Raw genomic sequence first — 22259 nt, 5'->3', positions numbered from 1 at the left:
AACGAGACTATTAAATCCAGGTTGGAAGGGGACATTGGATTGTTTATTACACTAGTCCCCAAAGTCTTAGTTATAATAACGCTTTCTTATTTGTTTGCTTAAAAACCTTGGGGACTTTCATTGAATTTTGATTGGTTGGTTCATTTAGTTGAGTGTTCAAACGTTTCAACTAGAAATAGTAATCTACAGAATGCGTAATCTTGTGTATTATCATTGGGGAGTACAATATTTTTCCGGCCATTATCTAATCCCTGATTGAAATCACTATAAACTTTGGAATTTAGGTGTACATTCAGTTCCGCTTAGTGTTTCGTTTAAAAGACATTATGCCAAAATATTAATGGATTGCTTGGTGATAAAAATGAAGCCGATGCGAATTGGGTTGTTTATTCTGTTGTAATAACATACAGTACCAATAACTAATAATGTTAATATGCGCGGAAGTGAATGCACACTATGAACAAGATTAGTTTTCATGAAAACTGATGCATTTTTCAATAGAAAAAAAGTGTTCTTTCGTGTGAAGACATACCATGATACTCAGACATCCCCGTTATATCCCAATGTGTGAAGGAAAAAAATTAGGAAAAAACTTTTAGGAGAAGTTTTGGAAGTCTCTAGGGCCAAATGGCAAGGAAGCGGTATTTTTTTATTTGGCTGAAGATGTTAGAACTATATGCCTTCTCTTTAAATAATCAATTTGGAGGTCTCCAAAGCCATATAATTGACGAGAAAGCATTGCCATTTTTTTCTGAATTAGGGGAAGAAGTAAACACTAGATGCCTTTTTTCAAAAGGCATAGCAATACTGATTAACTTACCCTGATAAGTTTGGCCACAATGTTCTCGCATGTTTTCCTGTAGTCACCTCTGGATACATCCTGATACACCAAGTAACAATTATAGGATTCTACATCAGTTAGCACTTAAAATATCTAAAACGACTTTAAAAATCATGGAAAATTTACAAATTTTCTTTGAGAGTTTTAGGTTGATTTTTTTCTAACTAAGTTTTTAAACGTGTTAACGAAGATAAAAATGAGCTTTTAAAGCAGGCTCAAGTGTTTGATATTCCACTTTAATTCACTATCAAACTTTATATATTATCCTAAATCGTCAATTAAAAATGACAATTTATGTGTAAAAATTTCGGGAATAGTCCCTTGTATTTTTAAAATGGCTTTTATAGGTTATTTTAGGTTAGGTTAGGTTAAATTGGGTTAGGTAATTGCCCCACAAGGTTAGGTAATTGGCCCCGCATGGTTAGAGCCCTCCACAGGGGCTAGAAATAGAAGAAATGCTACTGTGAAAAATACGAAGAATCGTCCCATAAGGTGCGATGTTACGAAAGGGACTATACAATACCTACTATATGAAAATTTAAAAGTAGGTGAATGTAAAAAATGTATTACATACTGCAAACGAAAAAATACTAGGAAGCATATTATATGTGAATAGAAATTGTATAAATCTTTTGATTATTATAATCTTTAGAAAGTAAACCAATCTACTAATGGATATTTTAAACAAAAGAAAAACTAGTTTAAAATAGGATGTAAAATGTAACACTTTTAACCTTATCAAAGTTCGAGGAATCATAAAGTTCATCTAAAATTAAATCACATCCTTATTTTTTAATCAAAATATTATTTAAATCTTATTTTCTGACGTATGAACTTATGAAGTATATGTTATTATTCCAAATCGTTTAAGAAGCTAAAAGACGATTATCTTTTTGTATAAGACTGAAACATTAAGTTAATAAGATTTTTTATGGCGTTTGTAATAACATTGAGAGGCTTTAAAAATTCAAATTCACATAATAACAATTTATAATAATTTATTTGAAGAGGGAATAGAATTTTTAACTTTATTTGGCCAAAATTACCTATTTGATTGGTGGACACTAGAGATTGACTTAAACCCTTTACAAAAAAAGTTGTTTATTATGTGTATTTGCTAAAAATCAAATTTTTGTCTAAACTTATTTTTTTAGTCTCTATGATTCACTTGGTATGTCCGTCAGTCGATAGCACTAAGGAAAATATGATTTTCTTGGTTTTCGAAGATAGACAGCTAAAATTTCAGTGAAGATTCCTCTGACATATGCGCATCTAGTCCATACTTTGTATTGTCCATCTGTTTGTCCATATCAGGGTCTTTTTATACTAAGCTACTTATGGATGTTGTCTTCCTTTTCTTAAAATATCATTAGGTCTAATTTAGCATTTGACAACCAATCCAAAATATTTCGCGGCATTTCATCTAGCTTACCTAACAAATAATCATTTTTAACATTATTCATAGATAATATTAGGTACACATGGTTTATTAAGATACTAGTGGCTTCGCCCCTAGCCTCTAGGGGCTTCGCCCCATGAGGTAATGGAAAGTCAACCCTCCAGAATAATTTTATAGTTATATTTTCAAAAAAGTTATTCTTTGCCGAATTACTCTTTGGTAAAATTAAACCCAGATTTTGCGCCGTATGCACAAAAATTTCAATTCGTAAAAATTAAACCCAGGTTGTTCACCGTATATCTCGTACGGGGTGAGCATAAGCGAGTACCCTGTATGCGGCGCAAGCTCTGATAGTCCCACTGATTGGACCACATATACACAAAAATTGAAAACTCTCCTCTGTAAATTTTATTTAATACCTATAATTGCAACAACTTTTTAAAGATGTCAATTTTTAAAAGTTACAAAAAGCCCAAAAAATTTTTTGGTGAAATTTTTTTTTTTTGGGGGGGGGGGGTTCATGGGGGCTTCGCCCCATGGTGAAGTGGGGTTCCCCCAACCCAATTACTGGTTTTTGTTTACAAAAATAAAAAAAAATAAAAAAATTTGGAATTAGGGATTTTTTTATTTTTAGGGGGGTTGGGGTGTCCCACCCTCCTAGAAAATAGCCTAAAACCACCAGAGGACCAGTAGGTGTATTCCCAATTTGTTCAGCAGTTACTGAGATTTTACAAAAAAAAATTTGGGGGGGGTGGTTTTTTTAGTTTTTGGGGGAGTGGGGGTGTCCCACCCCCCCAGGAAAATAGCTTAAAACCATCACAGGACCAGTAGGTATAATCCCTGAAGAGTAGAGCCCAATCGGTTCAGCGGTTACTGAGATCTTAAGCTTCAGACGGACAGACAGACGGACAGACGGTCAGACGGACAGACATCAAGCTACTTTGTATTATAGATAACATATTATGAGTTATTTTTTACTCTTAAAAATGTGACATGCTATACATCAATCATAGCAAAAAAGAATAATATTAATATAGGATTTTAAGAAATACCTAGATAACAAAGAGATTAACTCGTTGTATAAGAGCATCCATAGGATAAAAGCTCATAATATATAAACTAAATCAAATGCTCTACAGACAACCTTTCCCAAAACAAACAGACAAACATCCTATTACTGTATTATTTATGTTTTTTGTATATTTTTGAATACTGTTATTCAAGGGGGGGGGGGGGTTCATGCAACCATCTCGTAATCAGTGAGCAAATGGCACTTATAATTCGAATTTCGATCTGAACTTTTGCATGAGTAATCCTTGGTAGGTCTATTATCCCTAAATCGAACAAAAAGTTGGAAAAGTAACGGCTGGCGGCTCAGCAGTTTAGCCGTTTTTTGCCCATTTCCAGGGTAAATCCATCATCAATTACGTAGGAATCAACTTTTTAAAACATATTTTTGGTGGAAAAGAGTATTATGTGGAGATAAGTTTCGTGACTAATTTGCAATATAGATATCCAAAAAATGGCAAAACGGCTGAGCCGCCAGCCGTTAGCCGTTACTTTTTCAACTTTTTGTTCGATTTAGGGAAAATAGACCTACCAAGGATTACTCATGAAATATTTCAGATGGAAATTCGAATTCTAAGTGCCATTTGCTCACTGATTACGAGATGGTTGCATTAACCCCCCCCCCCCCTTTTATAAAACATTAACAAAACAAAATATATGGTACAATTCCTCGAGTGGATCACATAACCCCCCTTGCTCACTTAATTAATGTTTCTATCCGATTTTATGTACCTTAACCCCAAATGACTATATGATATCACTCGAAGGCTCTTATTATCATTACTTAAACCAACTAATAGTAAATAAGATTCAATACATATTTCATCACAAAACTTAGTTTGTGGTCCACTTTTAGTAATAGGGATAATATCAATAAGATTTCTATAATCCATTCCTTTGAAGTGCAGAGTACTCTGTAGCGCACAAAGAAGTCATAGTACGTCCACCTAAAAGAAAATAATATTATTATATTGTTCATTTTATACCTTGGGTGCTTTTATAAACCCCCCGCACCCATACACACACACTATTATATTGGAAAGGAGAGAGGGGACAATTTACTGTAAATTACATTGGTACCCTAAGTTTACTAAGCAATATTTAAAACTACAGAAGGGTTGATTTTGTTTTTCATCATGTACGTATAACGTTTGAGCAAATAATAAATACGAGAAAGTTTTACAAAAATAATAACAATAATTAACATAATGGAATAGGATAAAAGAATGTTATTTGTGTTATCATGTTGATGGATTGAAGATAAATATGTACTAAAGATGTTATATAAGTTTATTTGTTAACTGTACACTTTTATGCAGGGAGGAGTGGGGGGGAGGTTTTTTTAATCTACAATTTAATTTCCCCTCCAATATTTACAAGCTACCAAACTTAGAGTTTTATCCGTAAAAATTTCGGTAGAATAGATTTGATGGTCTCTATATTGTTGAAATTTAGAAGCAAAAGTAACCAAAACACCCAATATTAAGTCTACTATCCTATTCTATAAAGTAGTAAGAGTTTTTTTTTGTCTGAACCGATAGGGTTCACTATTTAAAGTCAGCTTCACATAAGTCAGATTTGATGATTGTAGGCTATTCTATTTTCAAATTTAAATATTGGGGTGGTTTTAAGCCATTTTTCTAGCCCCTCCAATATATAATAATAGAGAGGCTGACAGCTTTTAAAAAGGCTGATTCTTAGGAAACTTTCATTTAGTCCTAAGTAAGTTTAATGTCCTGCTTTAAAACTTTAGTCTAAACGTTTTACTTTTTAATCATAAATAAATTCTTAAGAGAAATGCACCTATTGACATCCTACGTAAAAGAAATTATTTATCTTAACTTTCATAATTTCCTTTTATTTTTGGTGTGTAACAATATTATATCAATAGCATTCTTCTTTTATTATTATATTCTGGTTATAATCAGTTTTATATCCTGCATTGAACCAATGTATGCGTGGGGGGGGCCGGTGTATAGTGGAGATTTCGTAATCAATGTATGAATAAACATTATAGAAAGCTCAAAATTTAGCGTGTACCTTCCTCGAATTAAGTATCTTGAGGCCCAATTAAATCAAATATTTACAGTGTTAACTTGACTATTTTAATACAAATATTTGATTTAAATGCTGAATTCCTCCCACCCCCTCAATTTTTTTTGCATTCTAGGTACTAATTTTATTTGTAACCCTACCCTTACCAAACCTGACCTAAAGTAAACATAAACATGCTAAAATCGACCACTCCTTTATTTTCAATGGAGGGATTTTCTGTGCTCGACTTAGCACTTTGAAGGAAACCGTCAAATTTTCTGTTATTGGCTTTTATATCCCATAAAACACATAAAAACAAACCTGGAAGGATAACCAGCGGCTGAAATTCTGACAGTCTCCAGTACACCACAGGCTCGCAGCTGTTGAACGGCCCGTTTAGACTCGAACACAAAAGCAGCCTTCTGGTCATTTGGCTTAATACATCTAAATAATATTAATCAATTATTTGTTACTAGTTATGGCCAGAATAAAACTATATTTGCGGATTTTGAACAATATTTTGACGAATTTTTTAAAATGTGCATAAAAATTATTGACAAAACTGTTTATCTTTATCCCACCTCTAAAACAAACAAATTAACAATCAAAACTTGGATAGTTAATACTTTTTATAGAGTCCTTGTTTTCAAAGTTGTTCTTACATTTACAGATTACTTCCGTTGGCTAGATGTTTCTCCAAAGCAAGCCTTGCAAAAAATTGAAATTGTTGCAAGTTTAGATTGGAAATACATATAAATTCTGGAAAAAAATTGGGGAGATTGGAAGAAATTTTAAAAATAGCACAAAAAATTACATAAATTAATATAGGTAAATTGATTTTGCAATTGGATCCTGTCTTTAATTTTCTTAATATTTTAACTTAATTATTCTCAAGATATCTAAAGAATTTGTTGACTATCCTTATACTAAAGTAACAGGATGACTGTGTGTTTGTGTGTCTGTACCGAAGTATCTCGTTAACCGCTGAACCGATCGGGTTCTCCTTAACAGGGTAGATTCTCATGGGTTCTGGGAAGGTTTATAAATATTTTGGGGGAGGGTACAACCACCCTCCCAAGAGAAATAACAAAAAAATCGAAAAATTTTTAAATATAATATGGGAGACTTCAACGTAACATAAAGAAGTAACGTAGAGACTTTAACAAACAAAAACATTTAAAGTGCCACTAGAGGCCTCTAGGGGCGTAGCCGCTTGTATAATATATAATGTTAATGATATGGATATGATACAACAATCCCTCGGTATAGACTGACAGACAGACAGTGATCATGTTACTCTATTATAAGAATTTGCTAGACTGTATCAACAAAACTATGTAAAACCGCCACATGTTGTAAACAAGATTGAGTTGGATTCTTAAAAAACAAAATTGAGAGAAGGAATTAGAAAAATTTAAAACTCTTCTACCTATTCTTAAATTCAATATATTTTACAATTGTATAGGTAATATCTTACTTTGGGAACTATTCTATATCTAATTTTATTTAAGCATTGTTTATAATTTAAGCAAAGAATTTTAACTTTAAGGTATCGCCGCTTTACCTTTGCATTTTTTAAGCACCCAACTCTGAACTCTATTAAAGTTAACGGGAAAACTTGAACCATATTTTACAAAAAGATTTCCCACACAACACCCAGTATTGGCTTTACCTTTTGAATGGCGTCAGGAAATGACTTTTAAGAATGCGTAGCTGCTTTGAAAATCACTTTGTTTTTAAGTTACATGTAAGGATATGGATAAGATAGTTTAAAAACAGGGATCTAAAGGGATAAGACAATGGCCGATAAATTAATCCCGACCACCAATTACCCCTTCTGTAGATGAAAATTAGTGGTTGAAACGTTCGGGCACTCAACTAAATGAATCAACCAATCAAAATTCAATTAAAGTCCCCAAGATTGTTGAGCCAACGAATAGGAAAACGTTATTATAAGACTTTACAAACTAGTGTAATAAAATAAAACAAATAAAACGATACAATTATGTCGTCAAATAGAGAAGTGAAGATAAAGTCATATGCTGGACATAAAACTTTTGGTAAAGGAAAATAACAAAAATTGATGTATAGAAGACAAAAAGAAACCAAAGAAAAGGAGAGAGAAAAAAGGAAAAGAAGGGTGAAATTATCCAAAAAAGTTAGGATCTGTGGTAGGACAAACGGACATTAACAACTGTTGAGTGTCAATTCTTAATAAGCAGAATATAGATTTTTAATTCTGAACATTAATATATGTAACGATTTTAGAGATGGTATGCTTCAATTATATCAGATTTGAAATCGATAGGACGATTCTAACATCCTAAATAAACGATATGACTAATTATAGAAATGCTTCGCCGTTAAAAAGAATGACATGTACAGATAAAAAACAATTGATACAACAGAAAGAAAGACTTACAAATAACTCTTTATAATTTAATAAAAATCATCTTTAGATAAGAAATACTTATTAAATAACTCACATTTAATAACAAAATACGTAGTAATAACAATCAGAAGAGGTTATTAAATAAGAAAAGTTTTATAATTTTTGGTAAAGAAGCTACACTATAAGTATGTCTTTCGATTGAGCCCATTTCTATCAGAAGTTAATAATGGTTTCAATTTCTAAATACTTCACTTGCCTTTTAAATACCCTTACCTGTAACATTTAAACATTTATGAAACAAGAATGACAACATCCATAAAAGCGAAGCACTGAAACGGTAGGACAAACGGACATTAATACTTGTATAGTGTCTGAACTGAATAATCAGAATATATAAGTATAAGATTCGAAGCAAAATTGTAAGTAAATTTGTTGAAAAACTGCCTCATACAGGATAATGTTTATGGACATACTTACATACATCTTTAGGGCTTGATTATAGAGTTGCTTCGCTTAAAATATTGTTCTTTGTTGTCCCAGGAATCAATATACCAAATATCAGATCAAACGGATAATTAGATCATATAAAAATTTGTTGTTAAAAAAGTAGAAAAATCAACATGTTTAAAATGGACGTACGGACATTCTGGTAATGATTATAGAGTTGCTACGCTTTCTAAATCGTACCTAACTATTACAGGAATTACCATGCAAAATTTGAAATCGATAGGACAATTCTAACATGCCTAAATTAACGAAAAAAGCTATTTAAAAAATTAAAGAAATCAACATGTTTAAAATGGACGTACGGGCATTTTGGTAATGATTATAGAGTTGCTACGCTTACTAAATCGTACCTAACTACTACAGAAATCACCATGCAAAGTTTGAAATCGATAGGACAATTCTAACATGCTTAAATTAACGAATAAAAGCTAACTATCTCGGACGGACGTACGGACGGACGGACGGACGGACGGGCGGACCGACCCTAATTATAGAAAAGCTTCGCTTTTAAAAAGGAGAAAACAACAAGAAAAGTGTACAATTAGGGTTGTTTTAAATGTTTAGGAATATTTTATAAATTTCCTTTTGCATATTTCTATATTATTAAATATATTTTTTACAGTTTGGCAAACTATATATAATTATTGTCAAATCTGTGAAGACAATATCAAATTCTATCTTTTTTCTTACGCTTTCCCCTATTTTTTTTTCTCTTTCTTTCTCTTACTGTCTCAATGTTGTGTTGTATATTTTGTTTATAATTTCAAACAACTTTGCTGTACAAGAGTGTAATCGTTCCTGTTATATAAATAGCTAATCTTTTGTAATTAGAATTAAGGTTAAAACGTAGAATCAAACAAATAACACTTTCTATTGTTAATAAATATCAAGATTTTTGGAAGCTAAGCATTTCTACAATTAGTGTGTTCATGTCAGTAACAGTTAGGCCCATTAAATCTTATTAATCAAAGCATTGTCCAGCAGCTAATACAATACAAATAATGTTTGATGTTTTATAGTTGATCTCTATAGTTTTAAATGATTTCAGTGTCACTTATTTTTTGTCAAAATATACATATAAAAATTAGCTTTATTATGTTTTCATCCGTCTTTAATTATTTTCATAATATACGTTGTTAGATTTAAGATAGTACAAAGAGACATTGGTTTTATAAGTTAATCTTTACGTGTTTTTTCTTATTAACCACAAATTACCATATCTAAATTAACATAAGCTAACCTGACATAATGAGGATTAGTCGAGTTAAGATTTGTCATCAGTAGATTCAACGATTCTCTAAATTGTGAGCCGACAGTTTTCTTGTGTCCGCCCCTGGCAGCTCCGCCTCCAGCGCCACCGGGACGAGCTCCAGGTTTGGCCGGGGTCACTTTAGCCCCACCCCCACCGCTAACTCCAAGAGATTCAGGTCCTGGAAAGATTTGAAATGTATTATAAATTCAAAGTGTTATTTGATGTTAGTTTGACTTCAAAAGCACGTTAGAAAGAAATATCGACCAAGCCCTTAGTACTTTTATATCTTATGCATTTAGAATTATTTTGAGGCAAATGTGCGAATGGAGACTGTATGTATAACAAAAAAAGCCCTATAACTCATTTATGATTTAATCCAAAAGATCTTATTTCTAATCCCCCATCCCTACTTTATATTAGTTAATGAAAGGAACGTATTTTGTATAAGCTTTACTTGTGAAAATTTAATTATTATCTAAAATAATCCGGCTCCTATAAAATAATCTTTGATAACGGAATTATTTCAAATAATGATGTTTGCAAATCTCTCAAGATGAGTTATAGAAGATTATTTAAAACTTAAAATAACGATTAGTTTCAAATAATATTTAAAAACTTTTGATATTTGCACTTATTAAAATAATCTTATTGCATTTCATTTTAAAATAGCATATTAATAAAATTGGTAATTTCGCAATAAATGCAACTATCCGCCTATCTGTCAGGGAAACCCTTAATTTTCACGACTTAAATAAATCTTTTGTTATTAATATTCTGACTAAAAAGCATTATGTATAAAAAACTTTTTAAAAAAGAATCGACTTGACTTCTACTTAAGATAACGTTTGATTTTTATGTAAATAAATATGAAAATATGTATCTTAAACTTTTTCTTCCTCGATGATTGAATTCTTTTGAGAAAATGTGATTTCCTTTCAACATTTTTTGACATAATAGTTGTAAAATTTCTTTTTAACGTCTCTGGCATGAGGCAGTATGATTGAGACCCTAACTCGAAACCTCTTCGTGAACAAGCGATCGCCGCAAGTTAACCTGCTGTCATAATCACCTGTGTATTTTCCTGGAGATAGAAGAAGAATAAGGGAGCAGGAAAGGACAGGTTCAGTTCAATACAAGAAAATACAGGGTCATTCAAAATTCAGTGTTTTACGCATTTTTTTACAACAAACATTGGAAATACCATGAAATTAATTTCATCAAAAAATGTGATATCATATAAATTAATACAATTAAACAACTTTACAGACAGCTAAAACTGGATTAGTTATTTATAATTTTTTCGTAATATTTGTAATGCTAAATTGTATTTTCCAAATATTATGTCAATATATAATCGCGAAATGGCAAACTTGAAATTTCTCTCTCCCCTTGAGGAGAAAAAAGGATAGAAATTACATTTTTTGACATGTGATCATTAAATTGTCCAAACAATTTGAAAACAGTAAGTTAAAAATTAAGAAAATGCGATAAATAATTTTGTTGTATTTAAACAAAGATTATGAATTAGAGTGTAAAAAAACCATACTATAATTGACACATTATTGTTTAAAATACGATAAAAAGGTATCACGAATTTACCACCTTGATTTTCTTTACCATAATCACCGCACCATTTAAATTTTTATTGGGAAATAGATAAAAATATAAATAAATATAGGCATATCCATTGTTTGTTTCAAAATTGCGTAAAACACATGATTTTTTAAATAACTCTGCAGGATTTTGTTAGTAAACAGATTAGATAAAAGAAAAAATACCACAAAATGCTAAAGGTTAAAAGACAGGTAGAAATAATAAAAATGAATACAATTGAACCTTCTAATGAACCTTCTTGTGGAATTTTATCTTTTAAAATAAAAGGTTACTTAAATAGGCATTCATAAACTAAAAAGAATCAAATATCAAAAAAAGAGAAAAAGATTATTTTGAAAAGATATTTATAAATGTCTTTTTGTTAATGTACTTTACAAAGTGCAAAATTTTAAAAGGGGTAGTTGCACGAAATGCATTTGAACTTTAATTAGTGAACCGCATATTTTTTCCTGGTCAATGGTTTAAACTACATTTACAGGGTATATATTTGAAAGGCTTTAAATTTTCTACTACGTAGTTTTTAAAATATCAAGACTTGAAAATCGTATTTTTGTGATATATGCAATTTATATAGCTAGCATATTTTCACAAAAACAGCATGACGACTAATTTAGTGATGTCTAATTGCTTGTTATTCATTGTAATACAAAATTAAAATTATTGTTTGATGGTCTATTTGGAACTTTTGCTTGAAATATTTTTTTCTGAAATGCACTTCATGCAACTATCCCTTTAAAACTTGCCTTTCCTAAGTAAAATGAATAATTTGTGGAAAAGCAGAAAAAATTATTATGCTTTTTGTAAAGTACATAGGTTGTTGAAATTTTCTTCAAATTTGTAAGATAGTCAACACTTTAATTAGAAGACTACATTTCTAGTACAAACTCCCCAATTACATCTTTTACACCTAAACACCCATTGTTGCAAACCCAAAACTAAGTTCCTAAAATAAAACTAATAATTTCCCTAATATACTTCTTAATTAAAATGCTGAATATTTTACTTTAAACTGACGAAAAAAGTTTCAGTTGTTATCATTACCATAAGTCGTGAGTATTGTAGTTTTAGTACTGTCAATAGGTTAAAATTAATAATTAACAAAATATGATAAAATGTAAATATTTGTCAAATAAGTCGTTTTATGATGTTTTCATCAAGTAGCACAGTAATAAGAATGTGCTTGGTAAAAAAAGTGTTAGATTTGGGAAAGTTTACAAGTACACTTTTAATATTATGACGATAAACACTTCCAGTCACTTTTTGATATGTTATAGCTAACGGCAGAAGACCGTACTTAGGCGAGTCGAATATGATATAATTATTGAGTAGCCGTGCTTCCTAATAAAGTACATAGTGTCACATGAATAGACACGTAAATTTTAAGTAAAATACTTTGTATTATAGTTATTATACAATTAAGTAAAAATTATGTTTATTTGTTTTAAACTTAATTAAAACATAATTTAAATTATAAAAAGGTCACGAATAAAATACACATAAGATTTCAAATTTAAACAAATTCCTGTACTAATTAAGACTAAATCATAAGTGTCCTTTTTCTACACATTAGTGTATTATATCATGAGATAATCGTATTTTTATTGTTAAAGGAAAGTTGAAGACAAAATAATTTTTCTTTGGATTATATCCCTTTCTGCCTACACCCTGTATATCACCAATTAAATATTCAAATACTTTATACAATCACACCCACATCTTCAACGTGAACTATTTCTCGCCAAATTTAATTAGGTCATGTGACCCTAAAAAAATGGCGGGAAAATTTTTAAGTTCACGTGGACAGTCAACGTGACAAGTTGTAAAAATAAATACAACAGTGTTCGACAACAAGAGACAAAGATCATTGGTTCATTTTTGGTTTCCATTAGCTTGTCAAAAGAGTGTGTATCATTATGAATAATAAGGCTAGTCTAAAATTTTTGTCTTGTAAATGTGTAAAGGGGACTTTGAACGAACGAGAGCATGCGATTTTAAGCAACTTCCAGCGCTGATTTTGATTATTTTCAATGTTTAATATGGTTATATCAACTTTAAAAAAGTTTCAACATTTTTATCAAAAGCATTTTTGACGTAACTTCATTAAATGTTTCAACACTTCGTAAAATGATGAAAAATGCATAAGTACAATAATCAAACTGTTAGCATTATTAAAATTCACCCCCTCTTTTAAATACATTTATCCCTATGAAATTATACTTTTGAGCCAAAGCATTTGAAGATATATAATTTAAACTCTTTTATACATCTTCAAAAATTTTTGTCAAGATTTTGGTAGACCTTCTCTTTTTCTTTCATTTGGCCATATCTAACAGAAACCAAGTATATAAAACAACACACACATCACTGCTGGAAGGTTCTCATGCATTACTTGCTCTCCTTCATACACAGTCCCTTTTAAACCTTCCATCTTAATCTTAAGTTTTTTTCTTCAGAATATTAGTCTTTAAAGGTATGCTAAACGTTTTGAACCTATAGCTGCACAAATTTTTTTGTGCATTGATATCTAGCAAGTGGAAGGAATTCCAGACATATTATTGACTACAAAATTTTCTAGAAAATATGTATTCTGGATAAAGAACATGATAAATTAAAATATTGATTTTTTTTTATTTGATGCACGTATAATATATTTATCCGTCAGTCCAGTTTAATAAAACAATGTTGCCAACTATTTAAAATTCATTATAATTTATTCCAAATCACCTCTTGTTGCGAAGCCGCCTTTTTAAGTGTAATATTGCTCATAAAATTGGTGTTAGGAAATGCAGAATGTACCTAGCAACTAGGTCTAATTGAAAAGTATAAAGTTTTTAGAAGTTGGGTGAGTTTTTGTCCAAACTAATATAATTATCATTCCGTCTATACCTATTAATTTATGTACTATACAAGCTTGTACTGTATATTAGATGTGCCACAGAAACCAAATAAATAAAACTAAATATAGAAACCCAGTCATAGCTCTGAAATAAAACACACCTTTAAATACAAAAAAAAATGTCTGAACCAATTGTTTAGGCTTAAGTTTCTGACAAATGGAAAAGTAGGTTGCGGGTAAAATCCGTAAAGGTGTGTGTTTTAAGGCTAAAAAACAAAAGTAGAACGATAATATTCACTAAATATGTGTATTCCTTATTGAAAAGAACTATGAAAAAAATTTAAATTAAAAAAAAATTGTTTAAAAATTGGAAAAAAAATCATCGAATGCTTTGTCAATGTCAAACTGACAATAAGAAAATTGACAGTTATAAAAAAAATTATTCGGAAGAGTTTAAAAAATTACAAATAATGCCAATTATTTCAAAGATATCTATTTCTTAAAACATTATTTAATTGTCCATGGTAATTCTATGTATTATATGATAAAAATTAATTTTTGCCAGCTTGACATTAGCAAAGCTTTCGGTGAACTTTTCAGGTTTTATTAACAATTTTCAGGTATCGTTAACATATTTTTTTTTTGTCTATAGTTCTCTTCAATAAGGAATACACATATTTAGTGAATATCATCGTTCTACTACTGTTTTTAAGCCTTAAAACACAAACCTTTACTGATTTTACCCGCAACCTACTTTTCCCTTTAATACAGGGATCTTAGGAACCGCCATATTGATGTAAATCCCCAATGTTAATACACAAAATTACCTCTTCTGTATATTACAATTAGTGCTTGAAATGTAAGGACACTCAATTCAATAAACCAACCAATCAAAATTAAAAATTAAAAGTCCCCAAAGTTATTAAGCCAACAACAACTTAAACAGCCCATTGTCCCCTCTCTCTCTGCATTTAATAGGTAAGTAACTTCTTAGGGAGTATAAAATGAAAGTCTAGAAATAAGAAAAGATTTAAGTCATTAAAAAGTTTTAATTTTCTCTTTCATTTCTCTAGTAAATCAACATGTGATGGTTCTCTAATGAGTTTGTCGAGATTTTGTAAGCATCTCTTATATTGTAATTAATTAATCAGCTCAGTAATAAAGTTCATTAGTAGTAATTAGTTGTCTATTTTGTATATATGTGTGTTTTAAGTGAGTTACAGTTATTGCAGAACTTTTATTTTAGTTTTCATTGCAAAAATATTTATAAGATATGCAATTTTTAAGGACTTGTCGAGTTAAATTAATTGAAATCGTTTTTATTATCAAACAGAGCTCAAGGCTATAATAAAAAATATATATTATTTAACATGTCGAATTTACTAGCGACTAAGCCCCTAGAGGCCTCCAGGGGTACTTGAGGGACGGGGGTGGGTTTCCAGGGGTGATATCTTTCGGGCGGGGTTGAGGTCACCTCTCCAAAATAGTTATTAACCTTACAATGATAAACACAAATTTTAACTCTAAAGGAGAACCATATCGGACAAGGAGTCAGTAAGATACTAAGTTACATACACATAGACATCCTGCTACTAATAAAATAAGGAAATCTCAGTAAGAAAATCATAAAAGTAAACTTATGAAAGTAGAAATTAAGATTAAAGTTCTGATATTTAGATAATTTGTCAATTTGTTAGTCACTATAAAAAAAAAGAATAATTCCATTAGGGGTAATCTTATTCAACAGTATAATTAAATTAAATTTTAAACCGTTTAATGGAACTACTCCTTTTCATTGTCAATAGTCATGCGTGTTCGGGTTTGTTAATGTTAAAAATTAAAGGAAATTAAATGAGAAAGTTCTTTTTTGAGACAAAATTGGACAATTTTAGGACATTTTTCAATAAATTTTGGAAGATTTTAATTATTAATATTCTCATTTAATTGTCCTTTAATCTATATATAAGTAAATAGTCATGTGTTTTTGGTTGTTAAAAAGAGAAATTGAATACATTACCTTCAGAAATAAAGAGATCAGAAAGTAAATCATTTTTAGATGCCTAAATTGATATTATTATCAATATTGACTTTTTTTCACTTTTTCCTTATTTGAAAAAAAGATAATTAGGTATTTTTAAAAGCAATTTTTACAGTTTAAAATGATTCTGCAACTTTCTACAAAATCATGAAAGTAGAGTTCTAAATTGTAGAAGTAGTAAAATTGTTGAAAATTCTAGAATTAAGTGGATATAGGACACAATGTACTAATATGTACTTTAAATATTTATCGTACGTCAAAAATTTTAAGGTGCTTAGATGATTAGGCTAAAACAAAAATTAGGAAATAAATGTTACATTTCATATAGAAAAAGTTTTTGCTGTAGTAATGATTTTTTCACTATTTCATCGAAACCGATTAATATCCGGTGGATTAGAACCGGTTCTCATCCATACTTAAAAACTATGTATAGCATCGTTTTATTTCCAGTTTTCTACGAATATAAAAAGAAAAAACATAAGATTAAAACCATTTTTTTTAGCCCCGAGATGCCGAAGGTTTTAATCTTATACATTTTTATATCCGCAGAGAGCTGTTCATAATACGATGCGATAAATAACTATTCTTAACTTCGTTTAATTTTATACTGGATGTTAAGATATATAAGTTTTCCGGAATTTTAAAGTTAGGGGAGGATTTCAAATCTGCATCAAATTTTGAGGATTTTTTATAAAATTCGTTTTTTCTATAATTCTTTATCTAAAAGCGGAAATGCAATTTAAGTTAATTAATTTTGGCATCTGTGATTGGTGGATTTAAAAAATCTGCGCTCTGATTGGATGGCGTACATCATTCAACCAATTAGAGCGCAGGTAGTTTAAAATCCACCTATCCTATTGGTCAAAATTAATTAACTTAAAATGCATTTCCGCTTTTAGATAAAGAATTATACAAAAAACGAATTTTATAAAAAAAATCCTTAAAATTTGATGCAGATTTCAAATCTCCCCCTAACTTTAAAATTCCGGAAAACTTATATATCTTACTGGATATATTACAGGAAACCTGTTTTCAGAGTATAATCTTACCATAATGTACTATACTTATTAGTAAACTTTTGTCTTTGAATAATATAAAAATGAGTCAATATTGATGCGTGTGTGTGAATGCCTTTAGAATATTAATTTGTTCTTCCATAACTGTGTCTCTATTCTTATGCAGAAATCCATCACATTCGTATTCAACCTGCAAAACAAGAACAATCATTCTCATTCGTATTCAACCTGGAAAACAAGAACAATCATTCTCATCATCAAATGACATCAAGGAACGCATAGCGTTATTATCGTCATAAACTCTAGTTTTTGGAAATGTAAGTGCAATTTTTGTGCTACATATAATTTAGGAGCTATGTGGTAAAATATTCGAGTTGATTTAAAACTTTTAAACATTACTTATATCTTTTAACGTACCTAAAGTACAAATTGTATTGTAACTATATTATCCAAAAACTAGAGTTTATTGCGATTCTAACGGTATGGATAACATTTTTTACTATTAATACCTGCAAGCCACGCAGTTAAATTTTAAAAATGTTTTCTTTTTTGCACACCCCTTTAATTGGTCATGATCCACAAATCTTCAAAAATAAGGCACTTTGGAAAAACCGGTTTTAAGGCATAATTTGTTGAAAACCATGAAATATTTTTTCCAATACAAAATGAAGAAAATGTCAATGGTAGATGGGTTAAATAAAGCAATACTTTTGTTCCTTTAGATAAAAAACAAACTGTAGAATCCTAGCTCTAATACTAATAAAATAAAAATAAAGCTTTATTTGAATTCAAATATGAGATACAATATGTACTGTACTATGTTCCAATATTTTCTTTGTTCAAAAGAAAATCTTCTTTAGTAGCGTAACTACCCTATTTTCATGACATGTCCGTACGTACTTATGTTACTCCATCACAACTACTTCAGCAATCAAGGTTTCGTGATATTTTAGCATTTTACTTAGAATTCAAAAATTTTACAACTTTCGTTTTCATGACATGGATAATACCTATTGACCACAACGATGGGAAATACCCACCAGCATTAGAGTTAAAGCTTACCTGATCAGCAAAGTGTTTGACAAGAAAGGCAGTCTGACTAAGGCGCGGCTTGCTGAAATGCTCATACTTCTTACACTGTATTTATCATTTATGATTCAACTTGTTCAAGAGTACGAAATAGCGCGGCAATATCAATAAAGCACTATCTGTGATAGGTATATGTTTATTTGATGAAAAAAAACTTTATTAATAAAAAAAACGAATTGCTTTTTGAAAAGAAATATTTGAATAGCAGGTACTACTTGGCCTTGCTTCCAAAATTCCTAAAAATGAAGACATTTTTACAAGTATTATTTACAATTAATTAAGATGTTGGTTATAGTTATAATTATTGGGACTTAAGCCATTTTTAGTTCCAAAATGTTTTTCTCTACCCGAGTTTAATGCATTTTATTGAATCAACTTTTAAAGTAATAAATTATTTACTCTGTTTTCATTCATCTTGGTTAAAATGTAGCTGTTTTCCAGGTGTTAGGTTTAGGGTTAGGATTATGTATTTAGTGATTAAATTCCAAAGATCTCTATTAAACCATAGATAATTTGTTAGTTATTTAAACGTTTAGGAATTACCAGAAAGTTATTTATAAATCAAAGTGCCTTATTAGCACTACGGTCTGCCTCCTCTATTTTCATTTAAAAATACAGAAGAGTGGTTCTGTGCTTTACAAGGCACTTTTAGGGAAACCACCCCATTGTTACCTTCTCAATACACATTTTAATCAGACATTTTTTTTATTTAGAGCATTGATTTAGGATAATATAAAAATATAATGAATTTTTTGAATACCTTATCCAGGGTTGTCGAATTGGGCACTTTTTTTTATATTGGGCGGCCCAATTGCCCAAAAGGGTTTTAGGCGGGTTTTGGGCGCCCAAAAGTGGTTTTGGGCACCTTTTTTGGGCAAATGTCGTAAAAAGCATTTAAAAATGATATAAAATAGCCTAAAACCATCTCAGGACCTATAAAAGCTCCACTGGAAAGCAGTTAGCGAAATCCTTCTCTAGATACAAAAAAAACTTACTAATTTATACATTTTACTAGCAGCTACGGCCCTAGAGGCCTCTAGGGGCACTTGAGAGTCAAATTTGATAATCCAATCATTATACCTATTAGATTTGAAAAGAAAAAGTAAAAAAAAAATTGGGGGGGGAATAATTTTTTTTTTTTTTTGGGGGGGGGTAGGTTTGCTCCTCCCATTTTTATTTTTAGTTTAAAAAATTTTTTAAAAAGTTTTTGGGGGAGTGCAATTTTTTTCTAGGGGCGATTTCTCTTAGGAGGGTTGTGGTACCCTCCCCCAAAATAGTTATAAACCTTCCCAGAACCTATGAGAAGCTACTCTGTTAAGGAGAACCCGATCGGTTCAGCGGTTAGCGAGATCCTTCGGTACAAACACACAGACACACAAACAAACAGATACACATCCTGTTACTTTAGTATAAGGATATCACCCAAAAATAGGCCCGCCCCCCCTCTTTTTTAACCCCCTCCCCTTTTTCTCTCCCCCTAAAAGGGGGGTGCCCAAAACTGCCCAAAGGACCTTATATTGGGCGGCCCAAAACCGCCCGCCCAAAAGCGCCCGCCCAAAATGACAACCCTGACCTTATCCCAACCCCAATGAGGTTGAGAAACTGATTATTTTAGGTTTATTTTCATTTATATAAACGTATTTCTTTTTTCATAACTTTTGTTAAAAAACTTTTTATTTGTACAAAAAAAAGAAGTTTTTTTGTTTTATTTGGACTAATTAATTAACCTAGTTTTTTGCCAGTTTTTATTTTTAAAAGCGTAGATACTTAAAGATTCACTTTGTCAGTCTGTCTGATCGAACGCTGATTTTTTTTGCATTGTCAATACCAATGAGCATCTAGTGTATGATGTACTTGGTCCATCAGTCTGTCATTCATTCTACAAAAAAAACAGCATGACGAATAATTTAGTGATGTCTAATTGTTTGTTATTTATATATTTACAAAATTATATACATATGTTTGATGGTATACTTGTAACTTAAGCATGGAATCGTCTTTCTAAAATGCACTTCATGCAACTATCCCATTATTCTTAAACACTGAACATCTACTTTCAAATTACTTTGTTCGTATTTCCTTTCTTGATTTTTTGCTTACCTACTTATGGATATTGTCAAACTTGTTTATTTATGAAAAGCAGAAGCTCGTAAACATTGTCAGGTCAGAAAATACTTAGTATAATCTACAATTTACATCCCTCCCTCTAAAATACTTTATAATAATCTAAAATAATTTACAACGGCAGAATTTCAAACTAATGAAATATAATTTGGTGTTATTGTGGTATTCGGCAACCGTGAGCCATGTTCTATGGCAACCCTGACCTTGGTTCGGAGAAGGGCCGAGGGCCCTCCCCCGAGTACTGGGGAAGGGGTCAGCCTGACCCCTCCCTATGCTTTATAATTAATGATAGATTTTGACAGCCTTATTATGGTTAAGCTGTATTGTTTGGTTCCCCCACCCTTTCCAGGGATGGGGGATCATTATTGCCCAATCTGATTATTGTATATGTATTTATATTGATTCTGCTTTAGGATTATGTATTCCAATCTGTGTATTTATTATTTGTTGTATATAACTTTAGTAAACCTTAGACCCTGAATAAAGTAACATCTGAATAGACTCTGTTTATTATTTAGTGATTGCTAGAGAAGCGTAGCTTCTCTATAATATAAGTGTCCACGTCTGTTCGCACTGCCGTAGTCATTTGAACTCGGGTGTCTGCCATTTAACCGAGGCGGATACCACATTATCTTATGAGAGAAGCAACCATTATTATTACCTGAAAGTTAAAATGTCGAATCTTCTAACTGTAGTTAAACAAAATTATAATGTAATAGAATTGTCATGCACCCCCAAGACTTAATACCGATATGGCACATTGCGTGAAATGAAGGAAGGGTACATTTGACTGTAAATTGTACTGGTACCCAAAGTTTTATAACCATGTTAATAAATTCTCCTGTTCAAAACTTTGGATACTTTTCTTAATTTTAAATGATTGCTTCAATTTTGTGGTGTCACAACATTTCAACCAATAATTTTAATCTAAAAAGGTATAATTTTGTATATCAGCATTAGAGTTTTAACTTATTTTTTTATTGTCTTGCCCCTTAAGATCCCTGCTAAAATGAAAATTTTTGTAATTACATCTTCAAAAGATGGGTACCTACGTTTATATTTTCTGATTGATGTCCTTGATTTTAAAATTGTAGTTAGTATCATAAATTCCTTGTCATAAAGCTTGTCTACCCAAGACTTGTCTGAACCTTTCGGCATCTGAAATATAAAGATTATCATTATTTTTTCAGAATTGTTTTCACAAACATAATTAATAATTTAATACCAGGGGGGTGGGGGACATTGGTTTATTTCATTAGTATCCTAAAACTTTTGGATACTTTTAATACATTTTTATAGGTTGGTCCATTAACTAGCAGTGTCCAAACGTTTCAGCCAATTTTGTTTATCATCATTGGAGACCTAAACAGGGGTGTATATTCTACATGGGATCCCCTGCTCAGGGGGGGGGGGGGGGGAAATAAAAAATAAGTGGTTGGAGGGGAAAAAAATGTAAAAATTAAGAAAACTGAAAACATTTTTTCCATTTCCCCCCCCCCCCCCCTCTTTGGTGAAAAAAACTTTTAAAAATGTGTGGTGGGAGGGATTAAATAAATAAAATATAGAGTTCTTTAAATATTTTTCCATTTTCCCCCTACTTGGTGAGAAAAAACTAGGGGGGGAAGAAAAATATAAAAAATTGTAGCAGGGGAAAAAAATAAATCTTGTGCAGAATATACACCCCCGGACCTAAATTATTTAATCGTCCATTGCCTTATCCCTTAAGATCCCTGTTGAATTCGGCCCTAGAAATTATTTTAAAATGTTTTTTTTATTTGAAAAATAAAACTAAACTTTGCTTCTTCCTTTAACATCCAAAAATAGGAATTTTGAAAATATTCCTTTGATCAATAAATTTTCATTGATAATGTTACACAAATTCTACTTGTAACATCACGTGGTACACACAGAAATACTAACAATTTTATTTAATGTACATTATAGGATTTTTTTCAGAGGTTATGAAGCTACTTAAACTGTAGTGAATGTACATTATTATTTTTTTAGATTTTATGAGGCTACTCTATGACTAATATAAATATACCCTAT

At 30.8% G+C, this 22259-nt stretch overlaps 1 protein-coding gene across 2 annotated transcripts in view; it reads right to left on the bottom strand.

Moving 5' to 3' along the window:
* Positions 1-22259, bottom strand: part of didum (dilute class unconventional myosin) — a 179350-nt gene that overhangs the window by 120501 nt on the left and 36590 nt on the right. For both annotated transcript variants that reach the window (XM_080169607.1, XM_080169606.1), the window contains exons 20-27: positions 21323-21368; positions 18060-18136; positions 17113-17187; positions 15961-16003; positions 9482-9671; positions 5664-5786; positions 4206-4255; positions 821-882 (exon numbers count right to left, since the gene is read on the bottom strand). In XM_080169607.1, coding sequence (XP_080025733.1) covers positions 821-882; positions 4206-4255; positions 5664-5786; positions 9482-9671; positions 15961-16003; positions 17113-17187; positions 18060-18136; positions 21323-21368 — 666 coding nt within the window. The remainder of the gene's footprint in view (positions 1-820; positions 883-4205; positions 4256-5663; positions 5787-9481; positions 9672-15960; positions 16004-17112; positions 17188-18059; positions 18137-21322; positions 21369-22259) is intronic.

Source organism: Acartia tonsa, chromosome 8 (genome assembly GCF_053477335.1).
Source record: "Acartia tonsa isolate MP-2025a chromosome 8, ASM5347733v1, whole genome shotgun sequence".
Lineage (NCBI taxonomy): Eukaryota > Metazoa > Arthropoda > Copepoda > Calanoida > Acartiidae > Acartia > Acartia tonsa.
Note: the sequence above shows the minus strand (reverse complement) of the source record. Positions and strands in the feature narration are given on the sequence as shown.